The sequence below is a fragment of the Cercospora kikuchii genome, assembly GCF_019650295.1.
Source record: "Cercospora kikuchii DNA, contig_00003, whole genome shotgun sequence".
In the NCBI taxonomy this organism is placed as follows: Eukaryota; Fungi; Ascomycota; class Dothideomycetes; order Mycosphaerellales; family Mycosphaerellaceae; genus Cercospora; species Cercospora kikuchii.
Genome location: NW_025408584.1, coordinates 2,036,281 through 2,062,262, shown reverse-complemented (window position 1 = coordinate 2,062,262; position 25,982 = coordinate 2,036,281). Strand labels below are relative to the sequence as shown.

Sequence of the window (25,982 nt, the reverse complement as noted above, 5' to 3'; positions counted from 1 at the left end):
CAAAAGGCGCTAGTGCGAGTAAGGGCTTGCCAGAAGCTTCAAGTTCGCCGACATTCTTCAATGCTCTTGCCTACCACATTGCAACTCGACTCTCAGTCGCACAGTCGCAACGATGCCTCCGTCATCATCGCCGCCGCCCATCACGAATCTACCCACCGAGGTATGCGATCTCATTATCGACCGACTGCCACTTCAAAAAGATCGAGTGAACGCATGGGTAGCGTTCAACTTGAGTTTTAAAGAGCATCGGGTATCATGTTCCACATTCAACTTCGAGAAAGCCATCCAGAAGTTGAGAAGTACGATCCTCAACAGTGCCTTTCTATCCCGGCTGCTCGCAGACACGATGGGGACCGACTTGACGAGACTTGAAACGAAAATGCGGCCCACTCCTGCAAGCGCCTTCGCCCATCTCAATCGATTTATGTACAACCGGCTACATAAGGAAGTCAACTCGACCGATCCGCAATGGATGGTACAGGGTCAGCCATTCTCGGCACAATTCGTCGCCGACGAGAAGATCGCAGACATTTCGCGCCTCAGGGAATGGCTTCTTTTTGGCACTCCCTTCGCCAATCAAGTCGAGAACAACAAGGAACGAGTGCGCAGGGAGAAGGGATACAAGCTCTTTTTGAGTAAGATCGCCTCAGACTCAAAGTACGGCGGAGATGTTTGTCAGGAATGCCTTCGCCCCGTCCCCAACCACCTGCAGCAAGCTCCAGGTACTCGATTCTGCCGGGCACATCAAGCTGTGTTCTGCGACGAGTATCGTGTAGCTCTTTCAGACTTCACGCGCTACCCGATTGGCCTCAGCGGCAAGATGGCACCATCAAACCCTGCTCAGTACTGGATGGGGAGGCCAATGATCCACACGTCCACAAAATCCAACAAAATGCAGACCACCATCTCAAGAGAAGACGCAGACACGCTTTGTTTATGTTTGGTGGGCATGACCTGGCATGACTTCCAGATCTATGCGCGAAAACCATCCTGGACCCTCCTGTCAGCTCGTCCTTTGCAGATAAAATACCAGATCTGTAGCAGTGCCATATCTCTGCTACGACTTTGGGCTTCAGACACTTCTGAATTGCGCAGAGTCTGGGATACAAATGAGATTGGTGGATGCGTTCCGCCAGTGGACATCAGTGTGAGGAAGATGTTGGGTGGTACACCGTGCGACGGAGGCGACTACATTCTGCTGCACAAATTCATGCAACGTTTGTATGATCGTCATATCTCCAACTTGCCGGGCGTCAGGAGTAGAGTACCCAGCGCTGCGGAAGAATGTTCGCTCGTGGATGCAATGGTTGGACATTATCTGAACTGTCAGCTGGAGAAGCACAGCAGAATCTGTAAGTGATTGAGAGTCACCACCAAAAGAGACTTGCTGACTAGATTGATAGCGTTCATGACACTTTTCAGAGGCTTTGACATCAAGGTGTTTAGACCTTACGAGCCTCTTGTGTTCCAGACGGAGACTGGTGCTCTGGCACCGACGACCGTCTTCCAACCACCTATGTTGAACCGAATGGATGCTTTCACCTGCACCTTGAACGAAGCAGAGCGTTTAGGTCTGAACATTCATGGACGTGGCCTCCGGCAGATTGCGCAGCTTCCAAGACAGACACGCAACCTCAACCATGGAAGATATGTCACCAAGACCGCCGCCATGGAGTACATTCGTAGCTCGCTCACCATCAATACCTTGGAAAACATCAATCTGCAAAGCGTGATCAACGGCATGGCTTCGACGACCATGAGCACACCACTTTCAGCGGTCCCCCATGTGGCATATGCTCCTGATGCGCTCGTCGCACCGGCCCTTGGGCGAATTCTTCAGTCTATTGACGGGAAGCTGCGCGCACAGACCTCGCCAACTCTCCTGGCGATGCTGGAAGACATCAGAGACATCAACGAGGTGCCGCCCTGGCTGGTTCACCGGGTCATGGGTGATTGCTTCTCAAGTTGCCATGATCTGCTCAGTAATGTCACAGAAAAAGCGTTCGAAGAGTGGAAGAAAGACAAAGAGGTCTACACCATTGCCGACCCAACGTCTCGGCCCGGTGGAGCCCTTGGTCCCTTTCAATCGGGTAGCGGACCGTACAGCTGCCAGCGCCCGGCTCACTCGGCCATGTCATGGGCAGATCGTCGACTTGAGCTTGCACGCACGAACTTCTTTGCTGGTAATGGTGCTCAAGTTCCAGTCATCCCATTGGCGGTATGCAAAGGTCGAAAGGCGTTGAGGTCGCTGACCAAGCAGTCGGAAGGTTTGCTCGCCGCGATCACAAAGCACACCTTCTGGGTAGAGGACAATGCGGCCGCGGTGTTCATCTCAGCCGTGAGCCAGTATCATGGGGGACTGCGGCCAAAGGCCTCGGGTAGAGTGATCTGGTTTGAGCAGAAAGACGCATGGACGTAAGGAGGCAGCATTGGTTCGGGAAGTGTGCTCAGCACACGCTACTATAAGACCTAGTGGTGGTCCATACTTCAAAACCACTGAGGTTGGCGAAAGGCAGAGCTTTGTGCTTTGCAGAGGCATGGATACGGGCGGAATGGTTCGAGTAGCGATTGTGTGTCAAAAGTTTTGAAGTTTGTACTGCTTGAGAGAAGAAAACTGCTCAAAATCAATTTCCTTGCTTCTGAGATCGCTGTGACGCTTAATCCATGCCAGCAAGACAGTTGCTGGCACAGCATCATGAATATACACATGAGTGACGCGATATCGGCATGTGGAGTGTGTGGAAAGTCAAAGCGGGACTTGCTGATGTGGAGATTTTCTTGGGATTTGGGTTCACTGCCAACTTGCAGGTGCGGCAATGATCAAAATATCAACTTTCTCCAATGGACGCCTCACATCCTCAGGACCATTGCATCTTGGTCAATTGCCTTGATTCGGTGCTATTCAGGCGAGGTTGAATCGATGAGAAGTAAGAAAGACGACCTGGGGCTCAATTTTGACAGTCTGTGATGAAGCCCGACATCAGCATTGATCTATTTCTCGAAGTCATCGATCTGTGCTGTTTGACCGTCGATGGACCCTGGAGGGCATTCCGCAACCTCAACACGGTGAAAATGATGAAGTTTATCCAGATGTGTCCATTTCTTTTCTTGCAACCTTGCATCTTTTCACTTCGTCAGACTGTGCACCAACGTCAATGTGATCACCTGCGATGACTCTGCGCGAACACCACGATAGAGAAGCAGAGGTGGTTAGCGGAATCTGTTGTCAACAGATATCCCATGGTTGCAAACTCACTTTGCGACAGAACATCGTTCCGCATTGCACCCGCGTACCTGTTGTCCATCATCTTCATCCTTCGCTCCTCCGCAACGCGCGTACGCCTTGAGAAAGGGGGTTCATGCTCGTCTTCGCTTCCCTGACTTGATGTACAGGTACTGAGCCCTCTACACTTACGCCAAAGTGCGAGCATGGTCGTGAGGGTTATTTTTTATAGTGGTTTGCTTCCACTTTTGTGTCCAGGGCTTTTTTTACGTGGTTTTGCTTCCACGGTTTTGTGAATATGCTTTTTCCAACTGGTTTTGCTTCCAGCGGTCGTCAAAAGTGCCTTCTTCTTGGGCAGCGAACCCGTAAGCCGTGTGGTGGTCTTTTCGGCGGAGGCCAGAGGGAATGTGGTGGTGGAGGAGGTGGTGGTGGTGCGGAGGCGGCGGCGGAGCTCTCTGGCTCAAAGCCAGAACCAGTTGACGGCGAGTTCCGCCTCGAATGGGGCGTGCCGGAACGCCCAAAGGAGGTCCTCTGGCGAGAGCCAGGAGGCGAGGACGTCCTCCATAGGGACGCTCAGTGGGCTAGGCCCACTGGCGAGGGTGTTGCCGTCGGCGCTCAAGAAGAAGACGCGCGAGAAGGTGATGGCTTCGCCATAGTGTTCGCCTGTGGTGATTTGATCAGCTCCATACCATCTTGATCTTCAATGGCTCGATTGCACTCACTGGGGCCGAGAACGCCGAAGACCATCCAGCCACTGCGGTGCAGCAAAGCACCGCGCATGCACGGCTGCTCGCTGATAAAGCGGCGCCAGACCGCGTTCTCTTCTGTCGATGGCTGTGCCATCTTGTCGTCGGCTTTCTGGATTCTGTGGGCTTGGTGATGGCGAGAGTGTTGGAGTGGTGGTGTGTGCGTGCAGCAGTCTGTCGTGATGTGCGTGCAGTGGACGGAGTTCTGCTACGAATTGCTTCAACTCACAACACACTCGCTTAGGGGCGACAGGGATTTTCACAGCAAACACGCTACAGATCGGCCGCACATCAATCTCAAATGCTGAAGCAAGGCAATGACAGTCAAGGCAGTTAGGGAACTCTCAATCCTTCTTCTCCGCGCAGCGGCCATGACAATGGCGACTGAGTGATGAAAAAGTTTGCAATTTGCGGTTTGGTTCAAAAAATTCCTGCCTCTTGAGGAAAACCTCGTGGGCAGAGCCACCCTACTCCGAAGAGCATCACTGGAAGGGAGCGTCAGGAATACCTTCATCCGCTAGACCTGTTTTTTTGAACCTGTTGATATCGGCAAATTAGCCGATGCACCAAAAGGTTCGTTTGGAAACATCAAAAATTGTGCGGAATGATCACAACAGCCCGAAGGCTGGGGCCACTGGGTTCATGAGACCAGTTCCCTCCGCGGTGGTATGAAGAAAGAGAAGTTCAGAAAAGAGGGGGGAAAGGGTTCTTAAGTAGTCGAGCCATCGGCGGCCGGCGCTTGTTTAGATCAATGGTCGTCTGAGCCAATGAGAGCGCGTAGAACGTCCTGGAAATCAGCTCGCTAGCGCGGTTCGAATTTCGAAGTTCGTTGGTGAACTTGACCCTCAATCTGTGCGGACTTTGGTGGTGTCCAGCACGTTGGATGACCACTGGTACTTCCACACACTGCGCACAACCTCGCATACATGTTATTTGTGATCAGTGACCGTCAGAGAGTGTTGTAGATACCGTGCACCTAAAATGTGCGATCGCGTTGTGTCAAATGTGGTCAGTCTGGGCTTTGAGCGCCTTGATCGTGAACTGTCCACTTCTGGCACCAACACCTGATGCACTGAAAGCGCCAGCGAGATGATAGCAACAGCCTTCCAATAGCCTATCCGTCAGAAAGAATCCTTCTTGTCACTGTGCGCGCCGCCAGCTGCAACTCGCGAGCTGGACTTTGCTGGGGCCACCGGAAGTCACGTCAAACACAAAGCCTTCGGGGACGTTCTGACCGTCACAAGCCTGTCAACTCACACAGAATACAGACAAGATATTGCAACAAGTCCATCTGTCCTCAGAACTCCATGGGGCAGCCCCTTTCTAGCTCTGCACGCGCTGACAAGCTTGCTCCAGACCTTGAGCTCTGGGCTCCTAGACAACGAAGTCCGCACCACGCCCACGAACGACCATTGACAAAGCGATTGCAAATGCCCAACTGGTTCCAACTGACGGTGCCGCTTACCCACGAGTCGCGCTGCAACGCCATCACCGCACCACGCCAGACATCCATCAACGCCGCGTCGAGACCCGTCAAGCGAGGCAAGCCGCATTTCGAGAAACGGCACTCCAAAGACGAATTTCATCCATGAGACCGAGATCTGAGTTGAGGGACATTGTACACGCACAGCCAGTTTCAGCTCTGTCACTCACACCCGAGGAGGTGAGACCAGCACTGCATTTGCGCCCGGTCGGGCAGGGGCAGCGAGAAGGCACGAGCAAGAGCGGGAAAGGACGATGAGGACACTGTGAAGCTTGGGAAACAAAGAGACTCAGGGGAACCTGTCAACGAGGGAGCAGGCGTTGCTGGGTGATCAGCAAATCGGAGCTCATCCCATTGCGATCATGCTGCAAGTCGAGCTTCGTGGAAAATGGAATCGGGACCATGGTAGGACGTGAGGACGGAACAATGCAACAAGAAGGCATTGTGATCATGGACACGCAAGAAAGACTAGGTCGAAGATGCAAGAGACGCACATGGTGAAGCAGCGCTTTGCTGAATTGGACTTGCCAGACTTGATCAAACGTTTAAGACGCCAAACTCTCAGCTCGCTCGCGAGTGGCGTCGATACACAGAGAAGGAAGTGAGAAGCAGATGTCGCAATTAGTTCCCGCATTTGCATCAATGTATCAGGCAGAGACATCTATGGCTCAGAGATTGGAGACGTAGGAGGATACGGCACTGTCGAGCTGCCCATGAACACCATACTGGATCTCATCAGTAGTATCTGTAGATTCAAATATGCGATAAAAGGATGGTATCGAGCTCATCAAGGCGCATGAAGGAAGTACAACCTCACAAGTTCCCGCGACCGTGTCAACGCGCATCAGACCTGAACTCTCTGGCAGAATTGTCGGCCCTTTAGTCATCACAGGCTTCCCACTCGCAGCACTTGTCCTGCTGGAGCAATTGAGCTACATATGTATCCTCAGCAAATGCATGAGAGCACCCGGGGCCGAGAATGGATCGAATGCAGAGAGCGAAGGCCGAGAGGATATGATCGGAGGTCTGAGATCAACACAGCGATTGGCATGCTATAAGGCGTGCTGACCGCTGGAAAGCCTTGGGTCAGGAAGTGTCCGTGTTGCTCGCCGCTGCCGAGGAATGTACATGTGTCAAGTAGAACGAATGGACATAAAAGCTACTGGCAAACGGTACAGCAGTTGTTGTGCAGGCTGTTGCATCGTCACAAACTTGCCCTCTATCGTTCGGCAGCGCACTTGCTTCAGTGTATGGCCTCCTCCTCACCATCTTGTGTGTTGTGTTTCCTTCGAATTCCCGCGCCCACCGTCTGTTTCTTCATCCGACCTCTTTCTTTGCCATGCTCTTTGGGGTTCGCGGATCCCCGAAATTATCAAGCTGTTGATTCTAGCAATGTTGAATACATTGCAGAAATGAGGTGCAGCGTGTGTCACAGCTGAAGCAAACAACGAATAGAGATGCACAAGTTGCACAGACGAAGGTCACTGTCTTCTCTCCGGGGCTACTGAAGCAAGTGCAGCGGATGGTACTTGACCGGCACTTGGTCGCTTGTGCGGGAGCTAGTGGATGTCCACGAGTAGCTGCATTAGGCTGGCAGGGGTAAGTCACGTAGGCTCTGCTTTCTTTTGGCTTTGGGTCTTACGGTAGTTCATCATCAACGCAACGGATCACATGCGGCATCTCGTCACGTGTCGAAGATGGCACGATCTTGTTGCGCTACTGTTCGTCCCAAAGAACGCAACGAAACACTCCACTCGGCCTGCTCCATGACGCGAATCACGATGCTGTGGCATTTCTCCAGACAGGTTCTCCCTCTGTGAAGCTGGGCCGCATCGAGTGACTCTTCGCCGCCAGGAGCACAACAGAAGGATCTGATGTCCCTGACTTTCTTTCCACTAGTCTCCGGCGAATGGTCTAGACAACTTGGCCGGTCAGCACAGAAAGAACTCGAACCCCTCCGACCTCAAGCAGCATTCTTCCAGCAACGTCCGTCGCGAGCAAGTACATTCAGAAGTCGACCGACGCGTACTTGCCTGCAGTATACATCCCATGAGCTGCGACTGCTCCCATTGAAGGTCGAGATTTGGTCAGAGTTGAGGCACTCTTTGCAACCGCTGAAGCGCAACCGATTGAGGAGGAAGAGGAGGAAGAGGGGGAGAGGCACATGCAATTGCAATATTCGTGAGCCCTACATGCCATGCCGCAATTGAAGATGCGTTGGACTTGCCCAGGTCTACCCAGCTAGCGTTCACTGGACTAGAGCCTCGGCAACCACTGGAGTCTTGAGTCCGAAATTCTTCCTGCTGCTTTGCGGAGAACTTGCAGCCACTCCGCAAGCATCATGATTACGGTAGGAACTGTCCTACTGCGTGCAGCCTGTCACTGCCTGCCGGCAGGGCCGCTTCGACTGCCAGCCTTAGGTCTTGCTGGCGAACTACCGCTTCATCCTTGGAGCACCAGTATGCTCTTGCGAAGGGAACATTGAAGCTCGTCACAAGCTATCTGCGTCCTGACATCCTGTGCATCTCCACCTGCCACATACACCAACTGTAAGATGCCCGAGATGTATGTGGTACATCGGATCAACTCTGCGAAAGAGGACGATAATCGATGAAGGAATGCTCGGATAAGGTACGAGAAATGCATGCAGCAGATGAAGTGCATTTTGAGTTGCCAGTACCAAGTGGATCCAAACTGCACAGCTCGACTCGTCATCATGCTTGTCCTCATTTCCGGTCCAAGGCCCGACCACCGGACAGGCACGTGGTTCTCCTCTGCCCTGGCCTGTCTTTTCTTCACAACTCGGCAAGATCTGTTGTTCAGCACATCGTGCCACAGCATAACAAGCACTGGTCAGGATTGTATATCTCAGACGGTGCGGCAGACCTGCAAAAAGTCGTGTGGCATGCCACTGGCGGCTTTCGTCAAGCTTGGCCAGATCGGAATACGACGGATACGACCATTGCGACTCAAGACCCGCGGCGTGGTAAAAGCCTCCGAAATGCCCGATGAGCGACACTGGATGCTTCGTCAGTGCAGTGACGATGAACTTTGGAAGGAGGTGTTGTACAAGCTACCACAAGGCTACACCGATTGTCAACGTAGGAGGTACTCTGTGGGTTTTTGACGTCGCATCAGGTACGAGCAGAATGGTGCACAGCGACGCTTGGCACCTTATTCGGATCATCGCATAGGCAACGCCAATCATTTGCATCATAGCGCCCGCGATAGCCACCATCCGAGCTGGAAAGCCACTCTTGTGGAAGCATTTATGCATGGAAGTTGCAGTTGTGCAAACCCTAATTGGTCGGCCTGCGTTTGAAACAGCATTAGCCCCATACAGTGCCCTTGCAACTCGTCCCTTTGGCGTATGACGATCCCATACGAGAAGTACGAGGTGGATCCAATCATCTTGTCACCACCTCTGCATTCAAGATATACTTATACAAGCACTCCCGTGGCTGACTTTGGACGCTGAGAGTATTGTTCCTCCCGTGAGCCTCACCCGCAATGCTGCAGGACACTATTTCAACTTCGCAGCTTGCCTTTTCGGCAGGCTCTTTGCTCATTGCTTATTCATTCTTCTCTATTGTAGTACTCCCTTTGATAACAACACGAGGGAAGTTCCTGAGCTCGCAAACATGGATCGGCATCAAGAAGCAATGGTTTGCTCACTACCGAGCTGGATTTGTTGCGGTGAAGAACACGCACTATATGGTCAGAGAGGGGGCTAATAAGGTTGGTTTATTTCGTATTTGCTGGAAAGAAGCAGAATGCTGACAACCGAAAAGTGTCTCAAGCGGGGCAAGCCATTCGTCCTGCCGCAATTCAGCGCAGAGCCATATGTCATCCTTCCAGCTCACACTTTACAAGAGGTGATGAACCACAGAGACGATGAGGTGGATCCACACACTCTCAACAACGAAGGAATCGCGCATTCATACACCATTGGCACGGCTTTCGTTGACGGACCGCACTTCGATGTCGTCAGGCGCCAGCTCACTCGCAAGCTTCCGACTTTGACGCACGATGTCTATGATGAGCTTGTGCAAGCTATGCATGACCAATGGCCAGTCAACAGCACCGACTATGTTTCGATCAAAGCATATGATTCCTGTATGAAGATCGTGAGCAGAGCTGCCAACAGAGTCTTCTGCGGGAGCAAGCTCTGCCGGATACCTGAGTTCCTGGACTACTCTCGAATATATTCTGTATCAGTGTTCAAGGCTGGAGGCATCATGAAGCTCTTCCCAAGCTGGGTGAAGCCACTAGTGGCACCTATCCTGACAAGGGACGTTCACAACTACAGAGAGAAGTGCAAGCGCATCGCAGTACCAGAGATCAAAGAACGCCTGAATTACTTGCAATCAGAGACCAAAGACCCAAACTACGTGGAACCAAACGACGCGCTGCAATGGCTGCTCAGAGAGTCGGTTGAATTGGGCAAGAAGGATGCGTTCAATCTGGACGAGGACGTGATCGTGCGCCGGCTGCTGCTATTGAACATGGTTGCAATTCACACCACAAGTCTAGTCACCACCAACACGCTGCTCGACATCTACGGGTCTCCTGATGCCGAGAGCTACGTCGCTGGTCTTCGCGAGGAATGTGAAAGAGTTTTGGCTGAATTCGGGGGTGTTTGGACGAAAGACGCTGTCAACAAGCTCATTCGTGTCGACTCTGCGATTCGAGAGACAATGCGCTACACCGCACTTGCGGACATCAACCTGAAACGTTTGATCACCGCTCCAAATGGCATCACGCTGAGCAACGGCATGCACATCCCATATGGCACACGCGTCGCCTGGTCATCGTACGACGTCCACCAAGGCCAGGAGCGATATCCCGAACGGCCTCACGAATACGATGCGTTCCGCTTCTCACGGCCCAGAGAAGACTATCTCGAGCGTGTCAAGGCCGGCGAGGATCCCGAACGATTACAGCGAGTGCTTGAGCAGAAGAACACAGCTCTCATTGCTGTTGGTAATGATTGGATGTCCTTTGGCCATGGTAGGCACGCTTGTCCTGGCAGATTCTTCGCTTCGCAGGAGATGAAATTGATGATTGCACATGTTGTCATGAATTACGACATTAAATGCGAAGGGGGCAGGCCAGCCAATGTGCTCATCAATGGATCTTGCGTACCAAGCCCGACTGCTGAGTTGCAGATCAAACTCAGGTCGTAAGCAGATGTAGACGTCGATATCCACAGAGTTAATCGCATCCACTTTCAAGCACTCTGGGGATATTTGTACCCGGTTATGTGCAGCTTGATCAAACCTGATGGCATCGACGGCAGCGTAATCGGTGAGTGACGAGTTGCTGGAGACAAGCTGGAAATGACCAAGTCCTTTGCATACTGTGTTTCTCGATTCGATCTCGCCCATCGAAATCCGTCGCTATTGTCGATGCGTTGGCACTGAGTGCAACCTGGATTTGGAGTGACTAGAAGCTTTTGACAAAACTTAGCGAAAACAGAGAATTGTGTTTCTACTCTTTCAGTGTCTCGAACTGAACTCAGCTATTGATATTCATCGCTATCGTCTACGTGTCGGCATTGGATGTACCCTGAACTCGGAGCAAACGGAATTCTTGATGAACGGTCGAATGGTATTGAACATCACATACCCCAACTATCTATGATCTCGGTTCGATTTAAGTCTGTGGGTCCATGCTTACTGCGCACGTGTTGGCACTGAAATGAACATGAATTTGGAGTTGACAATGACATTCCGAGACAATTGAATAACATTGACGATTGCCTCCGGGTCTTCTACATATCTCTCATCCATAAGTGCCGTCTCTGTTGCACACCCATTGACCTTGAATGCAACCTGAACACAGAGTGATATAGAACGATCAGTGGAAGTTGATTAACTTCTTACCATTGTGTTCTCGGATACTTTGTGCTTCTCTCGATTTCCTCTATGGCATTCTGCTGCTGATGAATACCTGTTAGCATTGACTACAATGTTGTCGTAGAGTGAATGAAGCGGTCGACGGGACATTAGACAACATTGTCTTAATCTCTTTCTGGGTCCTTAGTGTCCCTTGTTCGAGTAACACAATCGATCCTGTTGCTGCTGGACATTTAATGGTATTGAATGCACTCTGGACTCGGAGCGAACGAGACAAAAAAGACGCTCGAATGATATCGGGGGCAGTGACCCCAGGTTTTTGGATACCTGTTGGCATTCTGATCATTATCAAGGGGAGATGGGACGTTCGATCGAGGGCAAAGTGAATGAAAGTGAAGTTGGTTGTATGGCATGTCCTATCGACCGGAGCGCCAATGGTCCTCTGTAAACTTCCACCCCCCTCACTTCTTCATCACGGCATCCTTCACTTCCTTCACCTTGCTCGCAAAATCTGGCAGGAAGTCGAATTCTTTGGCGGCCTCGTCCATCACATCCACCAATTGCTTCTTCTCCTGCTTCAGCTGGTCGTTCTCGCTTTCCAGCTCCTTCACTCGCTCGAGCAGTTTCTGCTCGTTGGCTTGGTAGCCCAAAGCCTGGTTGATGTGCTCATTTCTGCTGTTTTGCTCATTGATTTGAGCGACTTGGAGGCGGTGAGTGAGGCTTGCGATGGTGTTGTCTCTCTGTTGAGCGGTTAGCGGCGAGTATATGACAAAGGGACAGGTGAATGGCATACCTCGACAGATTTATCGGTGAGGTACTTGATCATCCACTTCAGCTGCTGGTTCTCGTTCTGCGACTCGGTGCTGTTCGCCGACATTGTGGTGGTGCGGTGCGGTGGCTTGGTGGTGGTGGTGTGTGGAAGAGTTGGTGCTGCCGAGCAGAAGAGAGCGGGCGACGCGTGAGGGTGCTGTTGCTGCTGTGGTGTGGTGATGATGTGCGGCAGAGCGTTGTTGCGGAAGAAATTGTTTGTGCTGGGCGACTTCATAGAAGCTATGGCCACTGACCGCGGAGGCAACACTGCCAGAAATACGCCACAATGCATTGTTTGGTGGCTCATTTCATCGTCACCTGCAGCACGCGGAAGAAGCACTAGAACAACATGCAACCAAACGCATTTCACGCTTCCACCGAGCGCCCAGAACGCTGACGCTGTCGGGGTTGATATTATATCTCAGGGAGCGCATCACTTCGATTGGAGACATATGAAGCAGAGGAGGACGTGAAAGCTGTACGGAGCACGCTGTGGATTGATTGCAGCCAGTCCGACTTCCTCAGAGCTATCCTGTGATCGATGTGCTACTTGATCCATCGATACAGATTGATCAATGGATTGCAGATGTGGACGTCGGCTCGCCCATGGCTATCCACGTGCTCCGTGAAAGACTACAACACTTGTGAAGCCGTCATATTGATTCATCCACCACCCCCTTGCCATCCGTGAGATCTCCAATCGAACCCCGTTGTCCCTTTTGTCCCAGCACGATCAGGTACGTTTCCTTGCCCAAACCCAGTGGCGCCCGTCTCGGTTTCGATGTCAGAAATCATCCCTTCGCCGCGTACGTCTGTGACCTTGGTTGGTCTTCAGGTGTCCAAGCAGACCCAAATCTCCTGCGCGCAGGAGGGTCGTTACTGCCGTCTTCAGTTGTGACGCTCAGTACGGAAGTACCAGTGAGACTCTTCTGATAGTAGAAGAGCGCCTGCTGCGTCTGCTTGTAAGCACGTTCGGCGTTTGTTGACTTGTGTGACTGCGTATGTTCCGTCGTGTTCGAGTTCGATTCCGCGTCTCCCCGAGTGATTGTCTCGCTGCACTGCCGGCAGACTCCTCAGCGAACCTGAGTCTCAGTCCGCTCCATGGTCCCATTCTCCGACAGCTCAGCTCAGGAGGGCGAATCTGCAGAAAGTTTCCCGTGGACGCGGTTTGACGTCTTGTGTGCTTCATATCAATACAAGGTGGGCAGGGAGCGATTCCCGTTTCGAGGTACGGCGTGCGAGCTTGATCGAGTTGCTTATGTTGAGAGCGAAGATCTGGAATTGATGAAATGCAGGAAGGGGCTGCTTGAGCGAGACGGGCCTCGTGGGCAATCGTTGTCGTTCTTGAGGGCGCATCGCCTCTCTCGTCCGCTGAGCTGGGTCAATTGGCCAGGTTGGACGGGTCACGGTTGTCTTGTCGTTGAAAATCGATTGTGAGGTCATAATATGCAGCGTCAGACAGCGTCTTGACGCTCAACTCGCTTAATCATTGTGGCGCCCAAGCTTCATAGAATTCTGGCCCGTCAACGCCGCTTGATACCGCACGCTCTGAACACACAAGCTCGACATCGCACGGTTTGATCATATTCTCTATCGGTTCAGGCGTCATCGACGAACCCAACATCACAAATCGACACCATCGAGATTGATAGCAGATTCGATCTTCCTTCAGCAGATTCCAAAACAATCACAGCAAACCTTGTGAGATACTTCTGGCGACCGCGATTGATATTTCCAGCACATTCGAACATCATGGAGCCAACCGACGACAAGAAGTCGCAAGAAGCCCGCGCCCGTGAGATTGCAGAAGCCGAACAACGTTTAGTCTTCGAGCGAGAGCGTAGCCTAGACAATGCTGAAGAAGTGGATGGCGTCTGGCGCGAGCGTCTTGCTCCGACGGCTGAGCTCGAACGATTGAAAGAACAATGGAAGGAGCAAGGCCTCCCTGGACCAAGTCTGAACAACACCCCGTTCAGGTCAGTAGACTTTGCAGCGGCCACAATGGCCAATCCATACGAATTTCCGCCTCCTATGCCGCCAATGGCTCAAGCTTCCTTTCCACACATGCCATATTGGCCACAACTAGCGATGGCTCATCCTCATTCCCTGCCTCGCTTTCCATTCGAGCCAACAGGTAGCCCCTACCAAGCTGCCGGCTATTTGCATGGACTTGGAGCAGTCCCTGAAGATGGCACTCGCCGCCATCGACTCAACCCTCGAGCCACTCCATTTGTCCCTTCCTCGCCTCCGCCAACTATCAATCGCCAGAAGCAACGCCGAGATAGCGAGCAGACTTTCTACACTGCTTCTGAGGCGGCCGCCTCAACTGATAGTTTCCATTCCGCGTTGGAGCCAACAATCGTGAGCGAGGGAGATGAGGTGGCTGGGAAGAGCGGAGGTGATCAGAGAGAGTAGTGACCCCGGAGCTCTGTCTCTGATTCAGGAATGCTAGTGGAGGCACGGAGTATAGATACGCGGTGATTGTTTATTGGTGCAAGCAAGCAGAGACAATTGTCCTCATTTCGAGTTGTAGCCATACACTCCCGCATCTTATGTCTGAAACGACTTATGCGTGCAGAAAGTACCCGCTCGATGCCAGCTCCATCTCCGATCCATCATGAAAGTCCGAGCCATGGAAGTCGAAGAAGTCTCTGGCCTGGTCGACCAGTCTCGGCGGAGCTCTGAAAGACAGGTTCCACTCTTCTGCCCTCCAAGTGAAGTACAAGTCGTCCCAATGATACTCCTTCTTGATGACCGGGATCTTTTTCTGCAAGATCTGGTAGAAGAATTGGTCCACCTTCTTCAAGAACTCTTCCGCATCGGCTCCTGAGGTCATATGTCCTGCAGCGAGTTTGACTCGTCTCGGCACAATCTGCCAACCTTCATCACCAAGGCTCGCAGCATCTGCCTTTGCCCTTCTCTCAGCTTTTGCATTTTCAGCTCTTGCCAGTACCAACAATTTCCGTAGGCTCGCCACCCACTCGATGAGATTTGCATGGGACGGAAACACAATACTCGCTCCTCCACTTGAGGTACCTTCGACAGGTCTGTCCTCTTCGGCTGCCTCATTTGACCCTATTTCCTCGTACATCATATCGCCCACGTACAACCACATCTCCTCCCGATCGTACCATGCAAGCGAGTCCGGCGTATGACCAGGTATCAAGATGAACGACACCTTCAAATCCAGGTTGACGAACAAGTTTCGCTTTGGATTGTTGATTTCAATATATAGCTGATCGAATGCTTGAGCCCATTTCGTGACGTAGTAGAACGGGACAGGCTTGCTGATGAATTTGAATAGTGAGTGAGCGTCGAAGTCGTCGGACTCGATGAAGTCTCTCCCCCATGACGAGGCAATGATCCGAGGCGGTCTCTGGTTGTCCGGTGGCCCAGCAGGTGGAAGGAATTGTGTGACGCCGCCGATGTGGTCGTAATGGCAATGTGTGAAGATTATGATGTAGTGGAGACCGGCGTTCGGATTCAGTGGTTTGTTGTCATTGGAGGCAACGGGAAAGTTCTCGAGGTAGTCCCGCAGGTGGATGAATCTGCTGTTCTTGTGTCGAGCATCAGGCTCATCGCAGCCCGTGTCTGTGAGGATGAGTACTGGAGCGGTTGGTGGAAGTTTGACATAGATGAATGGTCGCTCGCCGTAGGCGTCGTGCTCTTGGATGAGGAACGTTGTGCTGTTGAGCTTGACGGTGGAGAATGATGATGTTGCCATGTTCGTCGTGTTGCGCCTTGCGGCGTTCTGTAGTCGCGCGATGATCACATTGTCTGGACGTTGGATGTCGACGTGGTTCTCCGCAGCGGAGAAGTGGAGAGGGAAGCGGAAGTGGGCAGGATGCTTCTCATTGGCAGAGAATCCATGTCGGCTGCTTTCGCGCTAGTTAATGTCAGCAGAGATTGACACCCTGCCGGAATGCGCACCGTGGTCATAAGATGACGACCTCCTGGATCGGGTGCTTCGATTTTCCATGACAAATCCGCCTCACCACCGGGACTCTTGACAGCTACAAGCAGCACCGCTTCATGGTCCCGATGTTGTTTTGGTTTTCGCACCTACGGTATTCACTAGCAAAGCACAAGAAAGCCAGGCTGGCCATGTTCTAGTGGAAAAGGGGGATCATCCTCATTGGTAGAGGACCCATGTCGGCATCTGTCACGCTAGCTAATGTCCGCAAAGCTGAGGCCACTTGTGAAGATTGAAGCGTGCATCTTCCGCTCCATCAAATGCCGATTCCATCGTACAGCACGCACTTGCGAGGAGAGCTCATAAATGGGCTCAGAGCGCGCGTGAAAGGCGGACGGGACCTGCAGAGAACCTCACTGCAGCTGCCAGCAGTGGAAGCGGCCGAGAAGGACACCCGGAAGTAGGGGAGCAATGGTGAAGCATCAGGGAGCGAAGAGAAAGTGCGACACCGAGCGACGCCATCGTCTCCCACGATCTCGGTCATGTTATCCACAACTCATTCCGCATCAGCAAGTCCGACGCTGCGGCAAACCACTCTTCAAAGAGACCGGACGGTGCTGACGAGCCGGCTCGATACAAGCAACACCATTGCTCCAAGACCGTGTGCTGGCAAACACCTCGTAAGCAGCTGCATCAAGTGACATGCGCGCGAAGTAACTCCCAAACCTCCAGCGTGGGCCAAGTCCAGTCTCAGGCAGCAGCAGCGTGCTTTACGGACCGACGTCCTCCGGCTCGTTCCTATTGTTAAGCTCAGTTGTCCTACTGTCGCATAGCTGAATGTCAAGCCAGAAAGTTGAACGAAGACGCCTCTGCAGCTCAACAGCATATGCATCGCTGCAGCTGCATCTGCTCACACTGGATCAGCCCATAGGAATCCTCAGCGGAAGTGGGCAATGGCTGTACAGCGGACCCGAATTACCACGCAACGAAGATGCCTATAGTGTTCGCAAGACGATTGTTCGTTGCACACAGTGCTCTTTTGACATTCATTACTACTGCACTGATCGACTTCTGATAGTCCATGCAAGTGCTGTGCAACACTCGTCTGCAGGAATACCTTCGCGCACATCAGCATCCTTATGCTCCATGCCAATGCTCGCGACATCGAGCCGACGATTTGCGCCTCGCACCTCTCATAGTGGCTGCCACCGACTCCGCTCCTCGTGCACTTTCACATGTCGTTGGCGCTCTTCTGTGTCATTGAATTGGCGTAACCAATGCCTTGGCGGGCGGGGCTGGAGTGTTGTGTAACACCCGCACACTCTGGGCCTTGCCAAACTTGAGGCAACATTCGCAATCTGGAGTCAAGACTGTCACTTGAGCTTGCTGCTGGCATCTGCTGTACGAGGTAGTCGAATTGGCGATGATGGAGTAGCTGGAGAATATTGCAGGCAGGATACGCACTAGACGCGTACTTCCAGAGACGCATAAAAGAAGCCGTCTTTTCGCCCGTTTCCCGCATGACTTTGGCAAGCAAACTACACTGCATCCACTCCAACTCATATATTTAAACTACCACAATGGCAGACCCGGGACGTGTAGTCAACTCGCTCACGAAACTAGAAACTCTCGACGAAGCTCCATGGGTCGAGAGCGGCACCGTGCAGCTATTCCATCACGCAGACTTCAACAGCTCCAGACACATCCTTCGTCTCGACGACTGGCTCGAAGGCGAACGATTCATGCTTGACCGTGCTTTTGTCGACAACGTGACCTACGTGGCCTGGAATCTGCCCCTCGGTACCGTCGTCACAATCACAGAGAATCATCAATCCCGTGGTTCTTAGGGCATCGGAAACCTCTAGGTAATGGAGTTGGATGTATAGCTGCTTTCTACAATGTTGACTCTACCGTATTCTAGGTCTCGGTCGCTCCATTGATCTGGTCGGCGATGGCCAAGCCCAAAGCGCAGATCTTCGCAACTATGGCATGAACGATATTGCATCCAGTTGGTTCTGGCGCGAGATTGATCTCAAATACGGGGCAATTGAATTGTTCGAGCACATAGAGTTTGAGGGCGCCCGAGTGACCATTTTCTTGAGCGAGTGGCTCCCAGGAACATACTATAACATCCCCGGCTGGTACATGGACGATAATATGAGCTCTCTACGCTGGTGGGGCCATGTAGACAAGCAACGAGTCATGTTATCGGAACACTGGAATGGAGAAGGTAATTCGTACAACAACATCAAGAGCTGGGGCAGCTCCAAAGAAGTCGCAGACATTGCCACTTTTGGCTTCTCGGACCGCGCGAGCTGTTTCCGCTGGGACCCCATTCTTCCTCTGAGGGAGATCATCCAGCCAATTCTGATTTCCACGAGTGGTTCCAGCGCACAGCAAGTTGGGGATACGCTCGTCTACGAGAACAAGGGCAACACTGAGCAACAAGTCTCGTTTTCTGTCAAAAAGACCACATCTCAAACCCTCACCATCGCAACGGAAGAGACGCATGTGGCGGGAATAACCTCTTCACTGGGAATGTCAGCCAGCGGAGGCATACCCGGCACCGCAGAGACCGAAGTTTCATTTTCTCTCGAGCTGTCCTATGAATATGCCCACAACAAGACTAGCGAAACGAGTACAACCGAAGAGGTAGAGATCAACGTTCAGCACACCGTCAAGGCTGCGCCAAAGGGACGAACGGAAGCAAGGCTGATTGCATCGCTCGGTAAAGTTCCAGAGACGTGGTATGCGACCAAGGCTACTCGCTGGTATGATCAGCAAGTTACGGGCAGCGTTCGCGATAATTCAACGCAGGGCGGAGGGAATTTCAAGCGTGAGGAGAATATCACAGTGCAGGTGGCTGGGGGTCTGGTCAGCAGCACGAGGATATCTGTTGATTTCTTTCCGTACTGATGGTGGCACGGAGAAGCCAATCTTGTCGGAATTCTAAGGGGTTCTATGTGGTACGTTGGCGTCTCGGTGACCTTCTTCAGTAGTCTGTAGTTGAACGATCATAGTCACATGCCACATTCAGGCTCTGAAGGTCCACGTATCGAAAAGCCAGATCCGTGACTCTCACTGTCCAATGCAGCAGAGCGGTATTAAGAAATCATTCAATGCCCTATTCATGCTTCATTGATCTACCACGCTCAAAGCACCATCACTGCCCACCCAACCGTAATGGCTACAGAGATCCAAGCAAATTGATTCGCGCCAAACATGATTCCTGCAGCACCATTCTCAGATCCCGAGCCTGAGCCTGAGCCAGAATCTGTTCCATTGCCACCGCCATTTCCACCACTTCCGCCGCTCTCCGTTTCGTTGCCCCTTGGCCAACAATACCTCTCCAGACATCCCGTGCAAACTTCAGGAAGGTCTGCAGCTTCGACACTCTTGTGGACGATAGCACAAGCAAGACAAGCAGCCCACTCCTGCGCTTCAGTCGAATTTTGCTGACTTTGAGTCACCATAGCGACACCTCCTTCGAAAGTAGCGTTGACCTGCTCAGCTGTTTGTTGGAAGCCCGTGGGAGCCTCGCCTAATTCTGTATTGGGCAGGTAGATCAATGTTGCAGTGTTGTTGTCATTGCATCCATAAAATTGAGCGCGAGACGAGAGGTTCGCTGCGACGAATTCGGAAGGCGTGGGCACTTGCGGCATTCGGGTGAGGTTCTTCTCCTGCGCCGAGGTGTAAGTGTTGTAGAGCCATGTGCCATTTGTGATGTTGCCGGGCTGTTGAGTTGCAGCGTCGACGAGGACGATCACATCGATGTTGCGCTCAGGCTGGAGGAAGGGGAAGACGGGAATGGCTTGTCCGCTGTCGCCGCCATCTGTGCCGAAAAGGTCCTGTTGATCTCGGATTGGGCCTGCTTCGGAGCTTTGATAGAAGGGGTTGGGGACGATGCCGTAGGGATTGACAAGTGAGACGCCTGAGAAGGCAGTGTTGACAGTGCCCGCAAGAGAGCTGAGCGAGTCGGTACTCTCGTTGCCAGTCGAGCAAGTGTCATCCTGTGGGTGTGTGTTAGTACTTCCACGCTGATCTAGAAGAACGATACAACTTACAATCAGGATGTTGGATGAGATGGCAGTGATAAAGCCAGTATTGTCAAAGCCAGTGGTGCATTGGCTCGAGTTACCTGCAACGGAGCCCATGTACTGAGTAGGGTAGAAAGCATCGACGTTGCTGTCCCATGAACCAAATTCCAACGGCGCAACCTCCCAGATGGCACTGGTCTCGTTCGGAGAGCACATGCCGGCAGCTACATTCGCTTGCGTGATTGTGATGATCGGATATGGAGCAGAATGGTCCTGGAAGCTCGACTGCGAGGTGACATTGGACCAGTGGAGGCCATTGCCACCTGTCGCAGAGATGAAGTTGTACGAGATCACTTTTCCATAGATATCAATGAGTGATGCAGGATACCCCGCTGCAGTCTTGTTACCAACATCGGCGCGCTGTATTCAATGTCAGTATGTACGCTGAGGTGTCTCTCATCACGACGACTCACTATCGCGTCCGCATTCGTGAGAGGTGCAGAGAAGATGTTCTGATAGCTCTCCTCCAACAGCTCGTCCCGCAGTGTGGAAACTTGAGCAAAGTTGTTCGACATAATTCCACTCAAAGTCAAAGATCCTCCAGAAAGCGCCGACACATATGTCATGCCTTGCAGCAGGCCGGCCACTGGAGAATCACTGCTTTCACGGCCGTCCAGACCATAGACTGCTCCAGCAGTTGTCAGTCCAGCCTTGGTTCCGCCACCACTCAGCGCCAGCGCAAGCTTTGGGAGTCTGTTCGAAGAGAAGCCATCCAAGGTCCTGCCCAGCCATGATGAAAGATCTTGGGATGCTTTTGTCAATCTCTCTTGTGCGTAGCTCTCTTCATCCGGATTGAGAGAGTCTGCGACGCGGATCGAGGCTGACGATGGACAAGACGTCGATGTCGGAACATACGGGTTGTCAGAGCCTGCTTGCCGCTTCCATGGCAGTGAGAAGGCATTCGCTGACGCGATGCTCAAGGCGAATACTGCTGGCAGATCTGTACGCATACTGGGCAATGGTCGTCAGGCTGAACAACAAAAGACCGCGTTTTCATCAGGCGAGCGGGCTCCACATTGTATAAGAAGCTCGCGTGCCTGCGCTCGTGCTCCCGAGGTGCAGTGGGACTAGACCGCATAACGGTCGACTAGCCTGATGGAGGCGCTCCATATTTCAGCCCTTCCACGCTTGCTCTCGGTCAGCATCATCAGCACCTTACCGGAGCTTGCTAGTGGTTATTCCTGGGACCCCGAATACTCCGGATCTGCAGCTCCAGTCATCGACGGACATCCTGTGCACAGCCTGTTCGTCCGACGACAAGGCAGGATTGCAGGAGGATGCCGTTGGCAGCGGTTGATGTGTTGGTGGTTACCAGTGGCGCAGTGGGGTACAGCCGGAAGCCAGTCTTTCTTTCCACAATTCTCTAGCGCGTCTCGATGCGTCGTCAGCGAGATGAGCACGTGGAAGGCGACCGCCCACGACATTTCACCCGATCTGAACAGTATTGTGGCATGATGTTCAGATCTCGTTGGCGAGCCAGGTTGAAGCGTACTGAAATAGCAGACTGCATCCGCTCCGCTGCAGGCCAAAAGGCAGATCGGTTGGAAGTCTGCAAGGCCATTGGCACGGCTTCTACGGAAGCTAAACGATGACCGTATGCAAGAGGACTCGAGATGCATGACAAGCGTGCGGCCGGCCGCCGCTTTCCATCGGGATGTGCATAACTCCGGCACTGGCCTCTTCTCTTTCACAGACCGTGAATCTGAGGCTCATTCTTGACTCCTCTTTGCAAACGCACACTCATCATCAGAGACGCTCTTCAGGCTCCATCCCAAATGCTGACCGTGATAGATCGTCCTTCAGCATCCCACCGTGCCCGGACGCTCACTCCGCAATCCGCCCTCCTCCCGTCAAGAAGCTGTCGCCCCACCACGACAGCGAGTCTGCGTCTCCCACGAAGTGCAGACTGACCTGCCCGTTCCTTCGGTCCACTGCGCACCTGCCACTATAAGGCGATCATGGAAATATCGTAGTGAAGTTGAACAACGCCTGTCTCACATGGTCTGGCTTCTTGTGGAAGAGCATGTCTCATGGACACGAATGTGTAGGCATTATATATCTGTAGGACAGCAGGCCAGGAGCTGTAAGTCTATACAGTTGTCTTGCTCCTTTCGCGCGAGACCTGACCCTACATCGCAGTTGTCTGCAGCCTATAGACATGCACCTGCATAGTTCCAACGGCAAGTGAGCTGTGGCTGCATGATGAAGTCGCGCTTCCGCGTCCTTGAGCAAACAGTAATTTCTGAGTACGATCGCTTCATCGCACGCTTACCGACCCCACACGATCAATATGGAAACCGCTCAGAGGACAGCACGACGGCTCAGCCGCCAGATGGGCATGAGGAAAAGCCCAGACACAGAAGAATGGCTGGAGGTAGTGCATGGCAGTCTCTGGAAACTGAACACCTACGACGGCGCCAGAACGGAATCTCTATCGCGGTTCAGAATCGACAAGATCTTGGAGAGCGTGAAGGCGACATACACCGCAATTAAGAATTCGGATGCCATGCTTGGCCTTCGCGAGCGACTACTCCAGGCACCAGAGCGCAAAATGAACCACATTGATACGGAGCTGTTGAGCGGAGTCTTGCGACGAATCCTGTTCCAGCCAATCGAAAGCGCCGGAGTTTGCTGGAAGACTGTACAAAATGCTATAGCGAACGCCAAAATGCCACATTTCGAGCTGGATCGGATCTATGCCTCCGGGTGTCCAGTACTGTCGATTCTCTACTCGAAATATGCGGACCGAGAAGACGATATGGGCGCGTGCATGGCCCCCAAAGCAGCCATTACCTTTCTTGTTGGACGTCAAGACAGCCTTCCAGCGTTCGGCAGCACTTCGTGGTACATTGTGGACATTGCTTGCTCGAAAGCTGAGAAGAGGAACAAGCCACTGAGACTGAAGCTGATGATCGGCATTCGACATGAAGGCATTCAGAAGTATCTTGTGGATGCTGCGTACGTGGAGAGCTTGAGCATTCTATGTCAGACGCCGCATCTCATCCATTCGGACTGCGTGAGGAAGGACTAGTGGCAATAGCGGTATAGCAGGAGTGCATTTGAGCGTCTTTTGGCAGCAACATGTCTGGGTGTTATCCACGAATCTTCTTCATTCGATGCAGCGCCCTGTATTTCATGAACACTATAGCTCGAAGTAGCAGTGGAATCAATGATTTATGTCTTCAGCCAATTTTTTGGCCAAGGCAATGCTTCACGTGAGCCGCCAGACCTCGGCTCGAGTTCGCGTGCGATTGCCGGCAGTTCGCGTCGTTGACAGCGTGAACGCCGACATGCCTGCCCTGCTCGCTCGACGCCCATGTCCACTTTCCCTTTTGCCCTTCGAATCTGTTCAAGACACATACGCCTTAATCATGGAGAACTATCGTACTGTCACGCACAAGATACCAGCGGCACATCTGCGAGAATTCCCGCGAGCCACAGCACAATCGGAAGAAGATGTGCTGCACTTCGTCGTCAAGCAATATATCCCTCTCGACAATCCCAATCCTCAGCCTGGAGATGTCACGATAATCGCCGCTCATGCCGTCGGCTTCAACAAAGAACTTTACGAGCCTCTATGGGAAGATCTTGCCGCACAAGCGAAACGCCAAGGCTGGCGCATTCGAAGCATTTGGATGTCAGACGTAGCATGGCATGCCGAAAGCTATGCATTGAACGAAGACCTGATAGGCAATGATCCTGGCTGGTATGATCATTCGCGCGATCTGGCTAATCTGATCAATATCAAGCGAGCGGAGATGCCCAGACCTATCATTGGCCTTGGACACAGCATGGGTGGCAACCAAATGTAGGTACCGAGATCTGACACACGTGGTCCGAGCCCTAACAGCATACAGCACTAAGCTTGCTATGGACCATGCTTCGCTTTTCACGACCCTGATCCTGATCGACCCTGTCATCCAGATGAGATCAGCCGAGATCTCCAAAGAACAACCACGAGCCAGCGCAGCAGTAGCTTCGACATACCGCAGACAAATCTGGCCTTCACGAGAAGAAGCTACAAAATCATTCCTCAAATCCGCTTTCTACAAGATCTGGGACCGACGCGTGCTGGACCGATGGGTATCGCACGGCCTACGAGATTGCCCTAACGCAGATTTTCCGGACGCGGAGCCCGGACAAGTCAGTCTCGCAACGCCAGCAGCGCAAGAGGTTTGGTCTTTCCTGAGAACAAATTACGAAGGTTACGGTGTGGACGGCAAACCTATTGATCGATTCACGCATCCCGACCTGGATCCCACATTACCCGATCAGAAGCCATATTACCGTTCAGAACCCATCTTCACATATCGTCGACTTCCAGAACTCCGGCCCAGCGTTCTATACATCTTTGGTGAGCTATCAGATGTCTGCCCTCCAAAAGTGGCACGGGACAAAGTCTCGAAGACTGGAATCGGCGCAGGAGGAAGTGGTGGGGAGAAAGAAGGGAGGGTGAAGGGAGTCATGTTTGACAAGATAGGGCATTTGATTGCAATGGAGGTGCCTGGGCGAACGGCGGAGACTATGGCAGATTGGGTTGGTAAGGAAATGGTGATTTACAGGGAGCAGAGGAAGAGGTTGGAAGAGTGGTGGGCTAAGCCTTCGAAAGAGAAACGCTCGATTGATGCGAAGTGGATTGCTGAGATGGGAGGGCCGCCGAAGCGGAAGAATGGGAATGGTGGTGAGAAAGCGAAGATTTGAGCAAGACAAGGAAGAAGCTGTGAGCTATGTGTCAATATTTACTCATCGGCGCAGGTTGATCTGCAGTCGGAGAATAAGGCCTGGTGAGGGCAAGAGCATTTTAGACACGGAGACGCTAGCGACAGTTCAAGCATAACAATGTACATACTCTTTCCGCAGAGCTCAAGCCAGCATAGTAAGCACCACAACATCTCCCCTACACCTCCATCCCCCCTCCCAACAATCAAGTAATCGCCGGCTGCGGCTCCCCAGGCTTCGCCTCATAAGAAATCCTCCCGCTCGGCAAAAAGAAAAACGCCACACCCTTCCCACCTCTCGCCCTAGGATAATGATGCGTCCCCGGCCCCGGACTCGTCCATCCCTTCCCCATCCAAAACCCCTCTGGCAAACCCTCCAACTCAAAAGTCTCATCAATCGGTACCACGCAATTAATCTCGCCATAAGGATGCTTGTGATACTGTCCCGAGTATTCTTTTTCAGAATCGAAGTACACGGCTGTCAAACTCATCCAAAGATTCTCAGCTGAAGGGAGCATGATCTTGCCGCGACGATATTTGGCTCCGTCGATTTCGTGGGTGGCGATCCAGCCTTCGGCGAGACCTTGTTTGATTAAGGTACAGAAGTCTTCGTAGTAGGGGTTGCCGGGGCCGTAGTTTTCGTTGAGGTGGGTTTCGAGAATTTTGCCGGGGGTTCTTGCGGATTGTCAGTGGTGAGGACAGACGCTGATGGAAAGTCACGATGAGGCTCACAGGTTCTGAATCTCTTTCATGAATTCCAGAGACCGAGCTGCAAGTTTCTGAGCAGTGGGATGAGTGATGAGGTCGACGCCTTCCGGTGAGCCGTCATGGCCTGGTTTGGTAGTGAGGTTAGACATTGTTACGTTCTTGATGTGTCGATATGTTTAGCAGTGAGAAGCACTAGAGGCTTTGAGTAGCTGGAAACAGGCTCTCCTCCCTCCGTATTCGCATGCATACATATATGTCTTGACAAAGCATGCAACAACTCGCTGTATTTCACCTACCAACTTTGCATTCGCCGCAATGCGCCGGATTGGACGTCATCTTCGCTGCCTTTCGCTGTATATCGCCGTACCCTTCAGGCCTGCTACTCGATCGACGCTCGCTGTGGTGTATCCAAGAAGATGTGGTATT

The 25,982-nt window shown here is 52.4% G+C and overlaps 11 protein-coding genes across 11 annotated transcripts; 6 read left to right on the top strand and 5 right to left on the bottom strand.

Moving 5' to 3' along the window:
* Positions 1 to 112: 112 nt before the first annotated feature.
* On the top strand, positions 113 to 2,419 carry CKM354_000520600 (uncharacterized protein; the record flags this gene model as incomplete). Its single annotated transcript, XM_044800473.1, has 2 exons — positions 113 to 1,352; positions 1,404 to 2,419. 2 exons carry the CDS (start codon positions 113 to 115, stop codon positions 2,417 to 2,419), a joined length of 2,256 nt encoding a protein of 751 aa, XP_044656408.1.
* A 1,264-nt stretch (positions 2,420 to 3,683) lies between these two features.
* Positions 3,684 to 4,066, bottom strand: CKM354_000520500 (uncharacterized protein; the record flags this gene model as incomplete). The annotated part of the gene is made up of 2 exons (XM_044800472.1): positions 3,684 to 3,886; positions 3,946 to 4,066. 2 exons carry the CDS (start codon positions 4,064 to 4,066, stop codon positions 3,684 to 3,686), a joined length of 324 nt encoding a protein of 107 aa, XP_044656407.1.
* A 4,896-nt stretch (positions 4,067 to 8,962) lies between these two features.
* Positions 8,963 to 10,638, top strand: CKM354_000520400 (uncharacterized protein; the record flags this gene model as incomplete). Its single annotated transcript, XM_044800471.1, has 2 exons — positions 8,963 to 9,190; positions 9,244 to 10,638. 2 exons carry the CDS (start codon positions 8,963 to 8,965, stop codon positions 10,636 to 10,638), a joined length of 1,623 nt encoding a protein of 540 aa, XP_044656406.1.
* Positions 10,639 to 11,771: 1,133 nt separating this feature from the next.
* CKM354_000520300 (uncharacterized protein) lies at positions 11,772 to 12,187 on the bottom strand (the record flags this gene model as incomplete). Its single annotated transcript, XM_044800470.1, has 2 exons — positions 11,772 to 12,050; positions 12,104 to 12,187. The coding sequence occupies 2 exons, from the start codon at positions 12,185 to 12,187 to the stop codon at positions 11,772 to 11,774; spliced, it is 363 nt and encodes a 120-aa protein (XP_044656405.1).
* A 1,685-nt stretch (positions 12,188 to 13,872) lies between these two features.
* Positions 13,873 to 14,535, top strand: CKM354_000520200 (uncharacterized protein; the record flags this gene model as incomplete). The annotated part of the gene is made up of 2 exons (XM_044800469.1): positions 13,873 to 14,096; positions 14,259 to 14,535. The coding sequence occupies 2 exons, from the start codon at positions 13,873 to 13,875 to the stop codon at positions 14,533 to 14,535; spliced, it is 501 nt and encodes a 166-aa protein (XP_044656404.1).
* A 151-nt stretch (positions 14,536 to 14,686) lies between these two features.
* Positions 14,687 to 15,844, bottom strand: CKM354_000520100 (uncharacterized protein; the record flags this gene model as incomplete). Its single annotated transcript, XM_044800468.1, has 1 exon — positions 14,687 to 15,844. The coding sequence occupies one exon, from the start codon at positions 15,842 to 15,844 to the stop codon at positions 14,687 to 14,689; it is 1,158 nt and encodes a 385-aa protein (XP_044656403.1).
* A 1,769-nt stretch (positions 15,845 to 17,613) lies between these two features.
* Positions 17,614 to 18,949, top strand: CKM354_000520000 (uncharacterized protein; the record flags this gene model as incomplete). The annotated part of the gene is made up of 2 exons (XM_044800467.1): positions 17,614 to 17,833; positions 17,955 to 18,949. The coding sequence occupies 2 exons, from the start codon at positions 17,614 to 17,616 to the stop codon at positions 18,947 to 18,949; spliced, it is 1,215 nt and encodes a 404-aa protein (XP_044656402.1).
* Positions 18,950 to 19,185: 236 nt separating this feature from the next.
* On the bottom strand, positions 19,186 to 21,080 carry CKM354_000519900 (uncharacterized protein; the record flags this gene model as incomplete). The annotated part of the gene is made up of 3 exons (XM_044800466.1): positions 19,186 to 20,043; positions 20,098 to 20,490; positions 20,544 to 21,080. 3 exons carry the CDS (start codon positions 21,078 to 21,080, stop codon positions 19,186 to 19,188), a joined length of 1,788 nt encoding a protein of 595 aa, XP_044656401.1.
* A 1,382-nt stretch (positions 21,081 to 22,462) lies between these two features.
* CKM354_000519800 (uncharacterized protein) lies at positions 22,463 to 23,161 on the top strand (the record flags this gene model as incomplete). Its single annotated transcript, XM_044800465.1, has 1 exon — positions 22,463 to 23,161. The coding sequence occupies one exon, from the start codon at positions 22,463 to 22,465 to the stop codon at positions 23,159 to 23,161; it is 699 nt and encodes a 232-aa protein (XP_044656400.1).
* Positions 23,162 to 23,501: 340 nt separating this feature from the next.
* CKM354_000519700 (uncharacterized protein) lies at positions 23,502 to 24,831 on the top strand (the record flags this gene model as incomplete). Its single annotated transcript, XM_044800464.1, has 2 exons — positions 23,502 to 23,938; positions 23,988 to 24,831. 2 exons carry the CDS (start codon positions 23,502 to 23,504, stop codon positions 24,829 to 24,831), a joined length of 1,281 nt encoding a protein of 426 aa, XP_044656399.1.
* Positions 24,832 to 25,054: 223 nt separating this feature from the next.
* On the bottom strand, positions 25,055 to 25,705 carry CKM354_000519600 (uncharacterized protein; the record flags this gene model as incomplete). Its single annotated transcript, XM_044800463.1, has 2 exons — positions 25,055 to 25,523; positions 25,581 to 25,705. 2 exons carry the CDS (start codon positions 25,703 to 25,705, stop codon positions 25,055 to 25,057), a joined length of 594 nt encoding a protein of 197 aa, XP_044656398.1.
* Between the last annotated feature and the right edge of the window lie 277 nt (positions 25,706 to 25,982).